This window comes from Bos javanicus, chromosome 13 (assembly GCF_032452875.1).
Source record: "Bos javanicus breed banteng chromosome 13, ARS-OSU_banteng_1.0, whole genome shotgun sequence".
Lineage (NCBI taxonomy): Eukaryota > Metazoa > Chordata > Mammalia > Artiodactyla > Bovidae > Bos > Bos javanicus.
The window spans coordinates 22,526,014-22,540,233 of record NC_083880.1 but is presented as its reverse complement, the minus strand read 5'-3'; the positions used below and the strand labels follow the sequence as shown (position 1 = coordinate 22,540,233).

The 14,220-nt window shown below is 44.9% G+C and overlaps 1 protein-coding gene across 2 annotated transcripts in view; it reads left to right on the top strand.

The window, feature by feature from the left end:
• Window positions 1–3,628: 3,628 nt before the first annotated feature.
• The window catches only part of NEBL (nebulette), a 378,681-nt gene continuing 368,089 nt past the window's right edge, over window positions 3,629–14,220 (top strand). The window contains exons 1-2 of one of the 2 annotated variants that reach the window (XM_061435961.1): window positions 3,629–4,033; window positions 5,352–5,446. In XM_061435961.1, coding sequence (XP_061291945.1) covers window positions 3,965–4,033; window positions 5,352–5,446 — 164 coding nt within the window. In that variant the 5' untranslated portion in view covers window positions 3,629–3,964. The remainder of the gene's footprint in view (window positions 4,034–5,351; window positions 5,447–14,220) is intronic. The other variant, XM_061435960.1, reaches the window with a different exon arrangement.

Below are 14,220 nucleotides of genomic sequence, written 5' to 3'. Positions count from 1 at the left end.
TATTTTAGGGAAAAAAAAAATAACCCACACTGAATCTTGTATGTAAATCCATTATTTCCTTATTGTTGTGATGAAACTGAAAGCATGCTCTTCAATTCCTGCCATTGGTCTATCAGTCAGCTTTTGCTGCAGTAATGAACAGCCCCTCAAATTTCAGTGGCTCACAGAAACAATTATTTCTTCTTTACGTGAGGGTTGTGGACTTGCTGTGGCTTTGCTGGGCATGATTTGGGCTGTACTGGCTAGACAGATCTTTAAATTCTTGGACAAGTCAGAGAAGCAGGCACTCCCTGGGATACGCTCTTTTTACAGTCAGGTGCCAAAGCTTAAGAAGGTGGGAGAACAGAGGCAACCCATGCAAATGATGTAAAGCTTCCACTCTGATATGACATACAGCATGCCCACTGGAATTCCATTGGCTAAAGAGAGTCACATGATCAATCTCAGCATCAGTGCAGTGGAGAAATACACTCTGCCTACAGGAACTGCCTTCAGGAACCAGGCTGAAGAGGAACAAAAAACTGTGAACTGATACAATCCACCATACTCTGCATCCTCTGTTTGTCAAAGCCACTATTTGGACTTCTGTAATATTAATTACTCTTTAAGGATTTTAATTTGGAATTCAATTTATGTTGCTTAGATAATATAGGTAATTATAGGGACTTCAATAGGATCTGTATAAATAGGCCCCAGAGGTAAAAGTAAGCAGATTTGGGAAATTTAACTAAAGAAAAATTTTAATTTTTTAAGTATATAAATGTTTTCATAGGGGTCATGGTGGTAAGTTTTTGTTTACATCTATGGATGTCCAATCCAGCAGAAAAGGATTTAATTAGAGATATTGGTGTATAGTTACCATAAGGACTGGTTTCTCGACTAGTCAAGTAAATAAGACATGAAAGGGCCAAAAGGTTTCCCTAGTGGATAATTAAATCATTCATCTGTTTGGAAGAGGAAGGCTGGACCAGATGACAGATTTCTGCCAATTCTCTGTTTACAGTACTTTGAATTTTGAAATAAAGAAGCCCTTTAAAGGCAGATGGTATTAAAACTCCTTTTACACCAGTCAAATGGCAGTAAGAAACTTAGAAGCTGGCTTAATGTAGAAAATAGCAAGAAAAACACATATGAGAGGAAGATATAACTTGAGTATTTACTATTTACTTTTGAGAGAATAAAACACCATAGTTAATTCTATTTTTAATACATTCATTGGTCTTACACAGACTTTCAAAAAACATTTAATAAGTACCTACTGTGTGTTGAGCATTGTGATAAGTGCTGGTTGGCTAAGAAATTATATAATTCATAGTTAAAAGATCTGATAAATTAGCTAGAAATGTCACAGATCAGTATCATGCTTCCTGAGAACTCTCTGCTTGCCAATTAAAAGACAACAGAATTTTAAACTATATTTTATGATGTACACTTATGAAAATCTAAGTGCTAAAAAAATTACTGTCTATCTTTTTCTTCCTCAGTCATTTCCTTTCTTTCTTTTGTTTTTTTAATTCAATGTAGGTCCTTCCCCCTCCCAGTTTTATTGTGGTATACTTAACAAAATTGTAAGATATTTAAATGTACAGTGTGATGATTTGATGCATATGATTTGATACATTGTGAAAGGAAATCCCCATGGAGATAACACATCCATCACCTCTCATATTTTCTCTTTTTATTTGGATGAGAACATATAAGTTCTACTTTCTTAGCAAATTTCAGTTCTATGATAACATGTGCATGGAGTATCTTTTTCATCCTCTCACTTTCAGTCTGTATGTATCTCTAGGTCTGAAGTGGGTCTTTTGTTACCATGTTATAGGTAAGATCCTGAGACCTTATTCATAACTGAATATTGATAACCATTAACCAACCTCTCCCAATTTCAGTGCCCAGCCCCTGACAACCACTTTGTACTCTCTCTGAGTTCCACTTTCTACCTTTTTTTTTTTTTTTTTTTAAACCCCCTCTAAGATTCCACGTGTAACTGACATTATGTCAGGCTTCTTTTACTTAGCATAAAATCTTCCACTTTCACCCATGGACTTAAACATTTCTAATGAGCTCTGAGGTGTTCTTAAATGACAAGGGATCCTTTCTGACAGCAAATTATTGTTTTACTTGCTTTCGAGGTTGACTTGTGAGCAGGGCAAAGAGTGGTTCAAAGGCTGCTGCGGTGGTGGATGGATCTCTTTTAAGAAATGATCTTTTTTGAAAAGTCAAACAGCACAGCCTCAATCTGAATGGTATTTCATCAGCATGCCTGCCTGAGGAGCTCAGAACTTAGTAGCTTTCTTTTTTCACGAAAAGCTCCAGCTATGATTTTTTTTTTAACAACTAATATTTGCTACAGTAGTTGCTGAGTGGCATTGCTGAATCTTAATCTGTGTACCAGCAACTGGAATGTGTTTGCTTGTTTGTTACAACCGGCCTGTGATAATCCTCGCTGATACTTCCATAGTGTTTACCAAGAGCCAGGCAGGTTGAAACACTTCAGAACTGCTGACTCATAAAATCCTCCCACTAGGAGAGCAGGAGCTGTTTTGCTGTGCGATGTTATTCCCATTTTGCAGATGTGAAAATTGAAGCATAGAGAGGCTATTTACGTAGTTATGTGACAGTAAATGGGAAGGTTGGGCTTTCAACTCAGGCCGAATAGCTCCATTCTGCTGCATTTTACAAAGCGAGTCCAATGACCTTATTAAAACAACAAACCGATTCTAATTCCATTTGATATCCTACACTGGGCCTTCAACTTGATTTCTGGCCCTTCTGGTTAGGACCATGAGTTTGTAATTGCATCCCTTAATGGAGGTGAAGAACTTTTCGTAGACCCTACGCTGTTTAATTGCAAAAATACAGCTAAATAAATGACGACAGTTTAATTAATCAGGAAAGACTTGATTCGGGTCTAAAATGACCAATCGTTCTCCAAGAATAGATATAAAAAGTGCAGTGATGGGGAGCCAGTGAGGACCCCATCCAGGTTCCGAGGACTTCACGCGGCACGCGGGGGACGCTTTCTCGGGGAGAAGACCCGTAGGAACAGGCGCGGCACAGCCCAGGGCGCTTCGGGGTCGTGAATCCCCAGGTTCCCCGCAGGTCTCCAGGCTCCCGGGCCTTGTGTGTGTGTATGTCTTCGCTGCGCGATCCTGGACCATTCTCTGCCCGGGGACTGGGCGCTGCGCAGGGCGTTCCTGCGCCGCCGCCCGCGACCCGAGGCTGGAGGAGGAGGGTGGGCGTACCCCCGCCCCGCGCTCCCCGCGACCTTTGGGTACCAAGAACGTCAGTCTGCCTGGGAGTGGGTGGGGGGTACCGGCTGGGGCAGGAGAGAGGAGAAATGGGGGGCAAGGAGTGCGCGGGCTTGAGCCCTCCCCGCCCCCCGTTGTCCCCCAAACCGCCGCCGCCGCCCACCTGGCCGCCCCTGCTGCGGCAGCGGCCGGAGGCTCGCTCCCAGGCCTCCGGGTCGCGCTGTCTGCGGAGCTTTCCGGGCGTCTGCCCTCCCCCATCCCCCGCTTCGCCCGCCCTCCCCCGGGGCCCGACGTGCTCGTTCCCTGCCACTTCGGTCGGGGCGCGCCGGTGGGTTTGGCCTGCGCCGCGGCGGCGAGGCGGGGGAGCGAGTGAGCGCGAGGGGCGGGAGCGAGTGTCTGTGTGAGTCACCGGTACCTGGAGTGAGAGCGGCGCAGAGCGAGCGGCGCGGAGCCCGAGCCGGAGCCGAGCCCGAGCCCAAGAGCGCGGCCGACCCCTCCGGCGCCAGGCCCCGCTGCGCACCCACCCGCGCCGCCGCCGCCTCCCCGCGCGCCGCGCCGCCCGCTCGCCCCCCGGCCCCGCGCCCGGCCGCCCGCCGCCCTCCCGCCTGCCCCGAGGCGGTGCGGGGCTCGCCGGGGGATGTCACAGCGGCTCCTCGGAGCCCCCAGCCGCCGTCGCCGCCGCCCAGCCGCCGCCCCCGGGAACCGCGACAATGAACCCCCAGTGCGCCCGCTGCGGGAAAGTCGTGTATCCCACCGAGAAAGTCAACTGCTTGGATAAGGTGAGCGAGGGGGCGTTGGGCCAACCGAGACCTGCCCGGCGCCGGGCTGCACCTGCTCGTAGAAGTTTTGGCATCTCTGTTGAAAAGAGAAGAGTGGGTTTGTGTATGTGTGTGTGTGTGTGTGTGTGTGTGTGTGTGTGTGTGTGTGTGTGTGTGTATGTCTTGGCATCGGGTGAGGGCACACGAAGACGCCCGCAGGAGTGCCAGAGAGCACGCGTGGCGACCGTGATGTTGGAACCGGGAAAGGCTTTTGTCGGGGTGCGGGCGGCGGGGGTGCGGCGCTGCGCCGGCGGCGGCAGAGCGGCTGCGGAGGGCGCCTGGCCGAGCGCGGCGCGGGGCCGGGAGAGCCGGGGCTGGGCCCCCAGGGGCAGTTCGGCTGGCCGCACCCCTCTCACCTCCACTCGGACCCCTCCTTGTCCTGCACCCGCACCTCAAGGATCCGCCCGGATCCCCACCTCACCCCTGCCCCAGCGCCTCCCACGAAGGCGGCGAGGTGGAGAGGCAAATAGTAATTAATATGTCATGGGGCAGCCGCTGCCGCATTGCTAAGAATAATCCCCGCCGGAGAGCCCGGGCTGAGCGCGGCGAGCCAGACCCACGGTGGGCTAATCCACCGGTTGGGAATTCCAGAGGAAGTGGCTTTAGCTCAGCCCCTGCAGCCCTGCTCCCCTACCCTTCCCGGGCGTGGATGGAGTTTAACAGCCCAGGAGAGAGACCCTGGCTCTATCCTAAGTGACTGACAGTTGAACCCGGCCGAAGGCGGTCCCGGTGAAATTTGCCTGTGGTCACACAAATGCCTCTTAAGAGCACGCAGTCATCCCTATAGTCATTCCAGAGTCCATCTTTCTCGCAATTTAGTGGAAGCTGGACAGGCATGGGGAGGTCAGGGGTACCTACATAGTGCGCCTCTTGCTACATCGCGTTGCCTGACCTGCGGTGGACACTGTTTATCAAGATGCCCCGGACAGTTTAGGCACTTTGAACTGGATTCATTTTCCTTGAGGCCACTTCACAGTTTCTATTTCTCCATTAACCAGGCGCAGAATTCCTTTTTGGCTGCTCACAGAAGTGTGATCCGGGCAGAGCCCTTGGCATTTCTTCCATCTGAGTCTGTAAATTGCAGTGGGGAGTCATTTAAAACTCAGTGTTAATAACTGCCTGCGTTATTTACTTAACTGAAAGTCCGGGAAGTCCACTGGTACCTACAATCATTTTGTTGTAGTATTTTCAGATAGGAGGACTAAAAATGTCTTTTCTGTACCCATCCTGGAAAGAACTGGCATTGTACTGACATTTTAAACATTTTTTTTTTTTTCAGTACTGGCATAAAGGATGTTTCCATTGTGAAGTCTGCAAGATGGCTCTCAACATGAACAACTACAAAGGCTATGAAAAGAAGCCCTATTGTAATGCGTAAGTATTGTCAACATGGTGTGCCAGGTGCGGGCACAGCGGCAGAGCAGAGAAGTGGGTGGATCTGCCTGTTCTGAAGAATTGGCTTACTGTTGTCACCCAGGTGTGGCGGTGACCAGTTATCTGTTTATGCCACATCCTCTGGGGCCATGTACTTTGTTGAAGGTCATTGCATTTTCGTCTTTCTGATGTGCTGGGAAATTTGTGTGTGCCTTCAAACAGAAGGTTAGTTCTTGAGATTCAGTGTTGCAGAGTTAGAGACATTGGTTAGAAGCTGAGGAACTTACACACCTGAGAACATGCAAGCTATGAAATGCATGTCAGATTTGCATTTTATTCATATGCCAGTTTCCATTTTAATCATATGGTATGGCCGTGCTACATTTTCTGCCCCAACCTAGTCACTTGGAGAAAGGAGTCTTGCTCCTTTGGTCTTAGCTGAGACCACTCCGGAGATGCTAGAACTTAAAAAGGGAAGCAAAGTATTGAGACCTGGGTATTTCCAACTGGTTAATAGTAGGTCTGTTGGTGGGGATTAAAGTTGGTAAGTTATCTTTGGTGGACTTTACTGTTGGCATGCTACCAATCTATGGTAATAGTGATTAGGGAGCATTTATATAGTGCATATCATGTCTCAGGCCCAATTCTAAGCACTTTGTGCATACTGACTCATTTAATCATTATAGACCTTATAGCTTAGAGGGTTGTTATTATTCCCATTTGTCAGATGAAGGAGTTGAGGCTTTGAGAGGATAAGCCTGGGTAAGAGGCTCAGATCACTCCTGGAGCCTGCAAATGGTCAAAATAGCCCAGTGTGTCCAAATGGCTACCTTGCCACCCTCCGCCTGTGTTTCTCCACTTTTTGAGCATCCTCCCACTCAGACTATTTTCGACTATGGGCTTTTGGCCTTGATAGCTGAACCTTTTTCTTCCCGGTTCCCTTGTGGGGGCTTATCCAGCCTGGAGGCGGCAGAGGAGCCCTAGCCTTCTGGCTGGAATATTGCCAGAGATTCATTCTCCCTGGAGTTTGGAAAACAGGTTCATTCAGGTCTCCTGGAGATGGAGGGCCTGTGGTTCATTCCTGCGTCACTCATGGGAGTGATTTTTTCATAGATGGTAAATTTTTGGTAAATGGATGTAATGTGCTCATACCTCTCTGGTGAATAACTTAATTAAGAATCTCTTTGTATTCCCTTTGGTCCTAGTTTAGTGTTTACAAATAGACCAGAAACATGAAACTATAGCATTGAACAGAATTCACGATTTGAATAAGTCCACAGATAGTTCCAAACCATTGATGTTTTCAGCCCTCCAGTATCATGCCTCTTACTAGAATAACAGAGAGCAATAAATGAGGTCCCAGTGTCATGGTCGCCTGCTTCTCTTAGAGGTATGGAGGGTTGGTTAGAGATTAAAAGCAGGCAGCAGTAACTAGAATGGAGAGGCCCCCCAACTCTGCCATCCCACCCCTACAACCCATAAGCAGGATGATTGTTCTTTGGTTAAAGGAAATTGAACCCTGTAACTCTTCCAGCCTGTGGCCTGATTCCATCAGGCTGATTGGGCCACATCAGGATCCTTTATAGCTTCACAGTCTGAAGTTTAACCCAGTGATAAACTTTGGTGGTCCTGGAGGAATGGGGAAGGGAAGGGGAAAGCCAGGAAAGAGAAAAGAAGACAGCAGCAAATATATATGTATATGCATAATGTATTTATGTGTGTGTGTGTATATATATATGTAAGATATATCTATACTATATACACATGAGCTTCCCAGGTGGCTCAGTGGTAAAGAATCTCCTGCCTTCCAAGCAGGAGACTTGGGTTCCCTTGGGTGGGGAAGATCCCCTGGAGGAGGAAATGGCAACCCACTCCAGTATTCTTGCCTGGGAAACCCCATGGGCAGAGGAGCCTGGTGGGCTGCAATGGTGTCTCAAAAGAGTTGGATACAACTCAGCGACTACACAACAACAACAAATATATGTTTATAGACATACACATATGCTCACACTCACACAGAACTGAATGAGGGAGAAAAAAGATGACGAAAACAAAAAAGGGCAAAAAAAAGAAGTGTAACTGAAGTGGAGTCTTTGACTGCTTTGGGTCACTTGAAAGTTCAAAGCTTACTGCTGAGTTTCAGTTCACTCCAGTTAGAAAAGACTATCAGATTCTGCAGTAGGTCATGGTTGGCTGGTTGGTCCCCTGACTTGAGTGAACTAGTGCCCAGAACTGTGGAAATTTGGACCCCCCCCCCCCAAACCAAAACCCTCTCTTTGTAGATAGGAAATATACTGCTGTGTTGTTTCATAGGTCTGAGTCTTATTTTGAAAACTTTAGGTGTATCTAAATGGAATGCTTACAGGTTTTCTCTCTAAAATTTTTTATGTATTTACTAGAAGTAAGTTATTAGCTTTGTTATTAGGTTTAGGTTGAGTTTTGGGGATCGGCAGCATCTCAGATGTTTTGCTTAATGTCGGAACTGGTAGTCCACTTCATAGAGCAGCGAGACAAGGGAAGACACAAATCCATCTTTAGTGAGTAGAGTTGACGGCTTAAATGTTTAATTTAGTTTTACATTCATGTCACAGCTTGATATGCTGTCTCCCAGAAAATGAGCCTGGCAAGCTTGCAGGTTCTGCCTGCTGTTCCAGGCTGGTAGGCCCCTCTTCTTGACCCTTATTTTTCCAAGGGCACAGGCTGCCACGTAAATTCACTGGTCAGCATGGATTACCCTCTGGAGATCCCGGTGCCTTTGCTCTAAATCAGGTGCTGTGTGTCAATCAGCTGTTCCCTGTGGTCTTGGCCAGAGGGGCTGCCATCATTTCTCTGGGTCATTGGTGGAAAACTGATTCTCTGAAGCATACTGCTACCGGAAAATGAAACATTCTATGTCCATGTAAAGTAATATTTTATCTGCCCCTGGTATGGCTCAGGAGTGAATATATATACATGCTTAAATGAAAATGACTCTTCTTCACCCCCTGTAACTTTTTACTGTGAAGATTTTCATACATATAAAATGGTTAAAAGAATAAGGCAATGAACTTCTGTATACCCTCCACTGAGATGTAACTGTTCTTAACATTTTGCAGTATTTACCTCATGTGTTTATCTAGTTATCTATCTAGATATATTTATTATTGTTGGGCCATTCATCAGTTTTAGGCATCATGTTAGTTTTATACATCAAGATATTTTATCCCTAAAAATGATATCACACAGGTACTAAGAATAAGAATATTTTTCTTAAGGAATTACAGAGCCAATATCACACTTAAAAATTTAACAAAAATTTCATAATAGCTTTTAAAATCTTGTTCACATTCACATTTCCTTCACTATCCTCAGGATATCTTTTGTAGCTGTGTTTTTTTTTTTTTTTAATTTAAATCCAGGATCCAATTAAGGTTCATACTTTACATTCAGTTGTTATAAAAATGACAACTTTTCTTGATTACTGGAGATTCACCATCAGGTGTTTAATTTCTGCTGTCATTTCTGTTGTTTTACATAGCCTGTCAGAGCTTTCAGGAAAAGGACTTAAGTAGCATTTCTTGTAAAAATAATGCATGTAATTAACTTAAGAACCTTTAAAGTAAATATTAAAATATGCTGAAAAAAATTGAAAGCATAAGCAGACATTTAGGGTTTTTTTAAGGAAAACATAAAGGCTTTTCATTTTAACTGATACCCAGGGGCAATTTTTTTTAATGGAATGAAGTAGTGAGTATTTTCTTTAGTTTAAATGTGTTGCTTGTTTATATTCTCATGTGTTTAGAGAAGAAACAAGTTTTCTGTTTGATTTCATGCAAAGGAGAACATGTATAAAATATAATTTGCATACTATTTAAATTTTGATCTTTTGATAGAAAGATCAAAGTATAGTGCACACTAGTTGTAAGATTAGGCATGATACACATTTAGTTCCCAATGCAGCGGTGTACCCTATTAAAATATTGAAAAACAAACTGATCGACTTGAGCACGTGTCATGTTTCCACAAGCCTTTATGTTTTGTCAGCAGGCAGTGGATTCTTTTGCACATTCAAGATTTCTTCCCATCACGGAACTTGCAAAGAAAAGAGGACTAGGCGATATTTTTATTGCTCATAAATGCTGGGAACATAACACTAGCTGATTAGACAAAAAACACAGCTCATATCTGTAGGTGAATTAGTATGCCAAGTTAAACTATAAATGTATTGCTACCCAACAAGCCCTACAGAGAACATAAACCCCTTAAGGCTGTTTGTCAAATAGAGAATTTAATGTATTGTAAGTGCCAGAATTGCATTTATTATATGTTTGTAAAGAACATATTGGTTCTTAAGATATTCTGAGCAGTATCGTCACTTAGCAATGCCAGTGACTGGCCATTTCATGTACTATCGCAAGCAGCATGTTATTTTAGGTCAGGGGAAGGGCCAGTTTATGATGCCATCTCTTAGTGGAACACTGCCGATAATTTCCCCAAATCATCACTTGTGGAGGGATTTTTGGGGGGCTGCCCATTTGTTCTGACCTGCCCACATTTAATATCCCTTGTATCTGTGTCAAGTGCATCTTCAGTTAGGGCCCTGAAGGAACACAAGTGTCTGTACTAAATATGCTTCGTTATCCTTCCAAAGAAGCTTCCTTCTCACCAGATAGTTTCACTTAACATAATTTTGGAACAATTTAAAAATAAGCCAGCAGGAGCTGTTCGCTGTGTTTACTTTCACTCTGCCTGTGTTAGCATTCTGTCTTGTGAATATTTATGGACTATCTGCAGCCTGGATGATGCCAGGCAAGGTGCTCCTGGTTACGGGCCCCTCGGAGCGGTCAGCTCCATTCAGCCAGCTCGCCGTGAGGGGGTTATCCAGGCCAGCGACCCAGCAACTCTCATCTCCTCTTTCTCTGTTGGTGACTCTCCACCAGTGCCTTTACTAAGGGGACCTCAGAGGACACAGAAGGAAATTGAATTTAAACCTGAGAGGTTTTTCCATCACATATTTGCCTTATCTCTGCTGATGCCTCCCAAACCTGGTTCCATAACACTCCAAGGACTTGAATTATCTCAAGGGGACTTAGGAAATTCTTGCTATTAGGTTAGGTTTAATTACTTAAGAACTTTTTGTGAAAGGCACAATGGGACAGTTGGCGAGTTGGAGCCAGACAGAACTAAACTCGAATCCTGGCTCTATCATGGTCCACTGATTCTCTGGTCACTGAGCTTGTCTTTTCACCTGTGAAATGGGTATGTGTGTGTGTGTGTGTGTGCGCGCGCGCACATACTCAGTCATATCTGACTCCTAAAATGCGAATAGTAATGCTTAACCTGCAGATCTGAGTGCGAATGAATGACACTGGGCATGTCAAGGTTCCAGCCTGGTTTCTGGCACATCACAGACCTTAAGGAAACTGTGGTGCTCTTATTTCCTTGGTGGTGCTTTATTGAGGGGTGAAGGAGGAAAAAAGGATGGAAGGCAGAAGACGAATTTCCTTAGTACCCGGTTCCAGGACCGCCCCTCAGATACCAAAATCCGAGGCCGCTCAAGTCCATGGTCAGCTCTCTGCATTGGTGGTTCTGCATCCTCAAGTTCAACCACCTGGGGATTGGGTTCCACTATAGTATTTATTGGAAAAAATCCATGTATAAGTGGATCCTTGAAGTTCAAACTCGTGTTGTTCAAAGAAATGATAGTCACACCTGTTAGAAGGTGTATACCAGTACTTTGCACACTATAGGTTGCCACCCGTTTGAGGGTTGTATCTAGAACTTAAAGAATGAAGGAGAGAAGGGGAGAGAGAAGAGAAGAGAGAAAATATCAGAATGCATTTGAGTAGTGGAAAGAGTACTGTTTTGGCAAAGATTTTTTCAAGTCATATGTGTAAAGTGTGTATAGCATCATGATGTAAAAAATATTTTTACTGGGAGATGTAGTCATAAAAGATTTGAGAAACCCTAGCTTAGTTCCCTATTCTTAACGCCCCACACATCACAGAGCGTTGGAAGTTGCCAGTATGTACAGTGCTGTGCGGAAAGTGCGTGAATTCAGACAGCCACTGCTTTCACTCTCTCTGTCTGTGCAGCCACACCCTCTCCCATACCCAGCTGTCCTTCAGGACTCAGCTCAGCCACAAGAGCCCTCACCATCCTATGGAGCAACCATGAGCCCTCTTCTTGCATGGCGTGGCTCTGAGGGCAGCTGTCTTGCTTCCCTGGTATCTGCAGAGCCTGGCACTTAGTGCTCAATAGAGACTGGCTGCCTCAGTGAGTGTGATGGTTATACTGCAGCCCAGAGTGTGGTCTCTGGTCTCCTCCCCCAGTTCAGGATGTGGTCCAGCAGAGCTCCTTCTGAGCCTGGGTATCTAGAGGAGCTGGCTTGAGAATAGACCTTATAGAACCTGAATGGTGGTCCGGTGGCCAAGCTTCACCAGATCTGAATACCAAAGGATAAAGTCTCCCCAGTGGAGGCATAGACTCACCTTTGCCAATCCAAAGTGAACGTGATGGAATTTCCTTTCTGTGCTAATGGGCTCGGTTTCAAAATATGATACCTTTCTAAAAGATTCTGTATGGATGCTCATTAATTTTCTTCTGGGTTTAATTATAATCTGTAAAATGGGATAGTTTCTACCTAAGAGGAACGTTTATAGAAATGAAAAGGGGGAAATATTTGTGAACCTCAGCACATCAGATAACACCTAAGCTAAGCTAAGCTAAGTCACTTCAGTCGTGTCTGACTCTGCGCAACCCCATAGACGGCAGTCCACCAGGCTCCCCTGTCCCTGGGATTCTCCAGGAGTGGAGTGGGTTGCCATTTCCTTCTCCAGTGCATGAAAGTGAAAAGTGAAAGTGAAGTCGCTCAGTTGTGTCTGACTCCTAGCGACCCCGTGGACTGCAGCCCACCAGGCTCCTCCGTCCATGGGATTCTCCAGGCAAGAGTACTGGAGTGGGGTGCCACTGGTCCCCTCCCTTATTTATAATAAATTGAAAGTTGCTTATTTCCCCTTTAAAGAAAGGAGGAAAATGTCACATTGTTAAAAGCAACAGTTTCTGTGGGAGGACATTGTGATACATAGAGGTTCTAGTTTGTATCAATTAGAATTCTGCCTTGTCTGACTTTTCCATTGCCTACTGCATAGAGATGAGACCTTTTGCATATTTCATTTTGCTAAAACTGGATGATTGAAAATGAGGGAAGGAGACGCTTTACTTGAACTAAATAAAAAGGTTCCAGTGTCCATGCAACCTGATCTGATTCTCAGGTACCTTATGGAACCATTGACGACATCAGATGAATTTTAGTATCCTTTGAAATCATTGTAGAAGGCTCTATTTACATGTCACGCCCTGAGTTCTGCCACATTTGGAAGTATTTCCGTCTGTTTATGATGATCTGTGTATTACAGAGTGATGTCAGGTTAGAAAAGATTTGGGGCTAAAGCACAGCGATACTTCCTAAATCACAGTGAGATGCAAGGTTAATGCAAGATATAGATGTGTGCGCTTAAAGGGGTATTGATTATGTGTCAGGGGCCTGTGTAAGAGTGCATTTCAGTACGTCTTTCTTTAAACGTTTTCACATGAGTGCTTTAAAGGACGCTTGGTTCTTGGGAACGTCAGGACAGTGAGTGAGGCAGACAGACCCACACATGACACCCCCATCCTCCAGAACTTCACGGCCCCCTCATAGCTCAGTCTCTAAAGGCACAGGAAGTCAGATTTTTTCTTTTCCTTTCTGGTTCTGTTCTCCTCTAGTCAGTGTTACTAGAAGAGCTAGGCTTTTTACAGTGGGGGAAGTGGGAGCTAGAATAATGTTGATGAGCTGAGTACTCAGAACATTTTGAGGATTTGGTAAAAGGATAATTTTTTTGGTTTTATTTTTAATTGAAATATAGTTGATTTACACTGTTAGTTTCAGGTGTACAGAAAAGTGATTCTGTTTTAGAATGTGGCGGTGGTTTAGTCACTAAAGTGTGCCTGACTCTTCACAACCTATGGACTGTAGCCTGCCAGGCTCCTCTGTAGATGGGCTTCTCCAGACAAGCATACTTGAGTAGGGTGCCATTTCCTTCTCCAGGGGATCTTTCTGAGCCAGGGATTGAACCCAAGTCTCTTTTGTCTCCTGCATTGGCAGGTAGAATGTTTACCACTTGTGCCACCTGGGAAGCCATATATATATGTACACTTTTTCAGATTCTTTTCCATTATAGGTTAATACAAGATTTGAATGTAGTTCTTTTTGCTGTACAGTAGATCCTTGTTGTTTATCTATTTTATATATAGTAAGAGGATGATTATTGATTCTAATGTTCAGCTAATCTATCAAAGGGTTCTGTAGCCTCTCTTGCAAAGCTAGACATGGGGCACAAACATAACCAGAAAACAGGAAGCTGTGGGGAAGGACCAGGTCTGAATGGCAAGGATCGTTTATTCCGGCACTGGAAACCCAGGGTTCACTGTGTCTGTGATCAGCTGTGTGTTTTTCTTAGTCCTTGAGAGCTTGTCATCATGTTCAGCTTCTGTTTACTTTTCCACACTCTCTGCCGACTCATTCCCATCGAACTGTAGGAGGAGCTAGAAGAAACCTAGTTCGATGTGTCTACTTTCGAACAGCCTGAGATCGATTTGTAGACGGGTGGCCTGGTGGTATACTTCTGCTTCATCTCTGCAGTCTGAAAGCCTTTTAGACAGAAATCCTTGATCAACTCTTCTGATGCTCATTTTCCATCCAGAGCAGGGGCAGGTCAACCTCACAGAGAGGTAGAGACACGGGATGGCCGCGC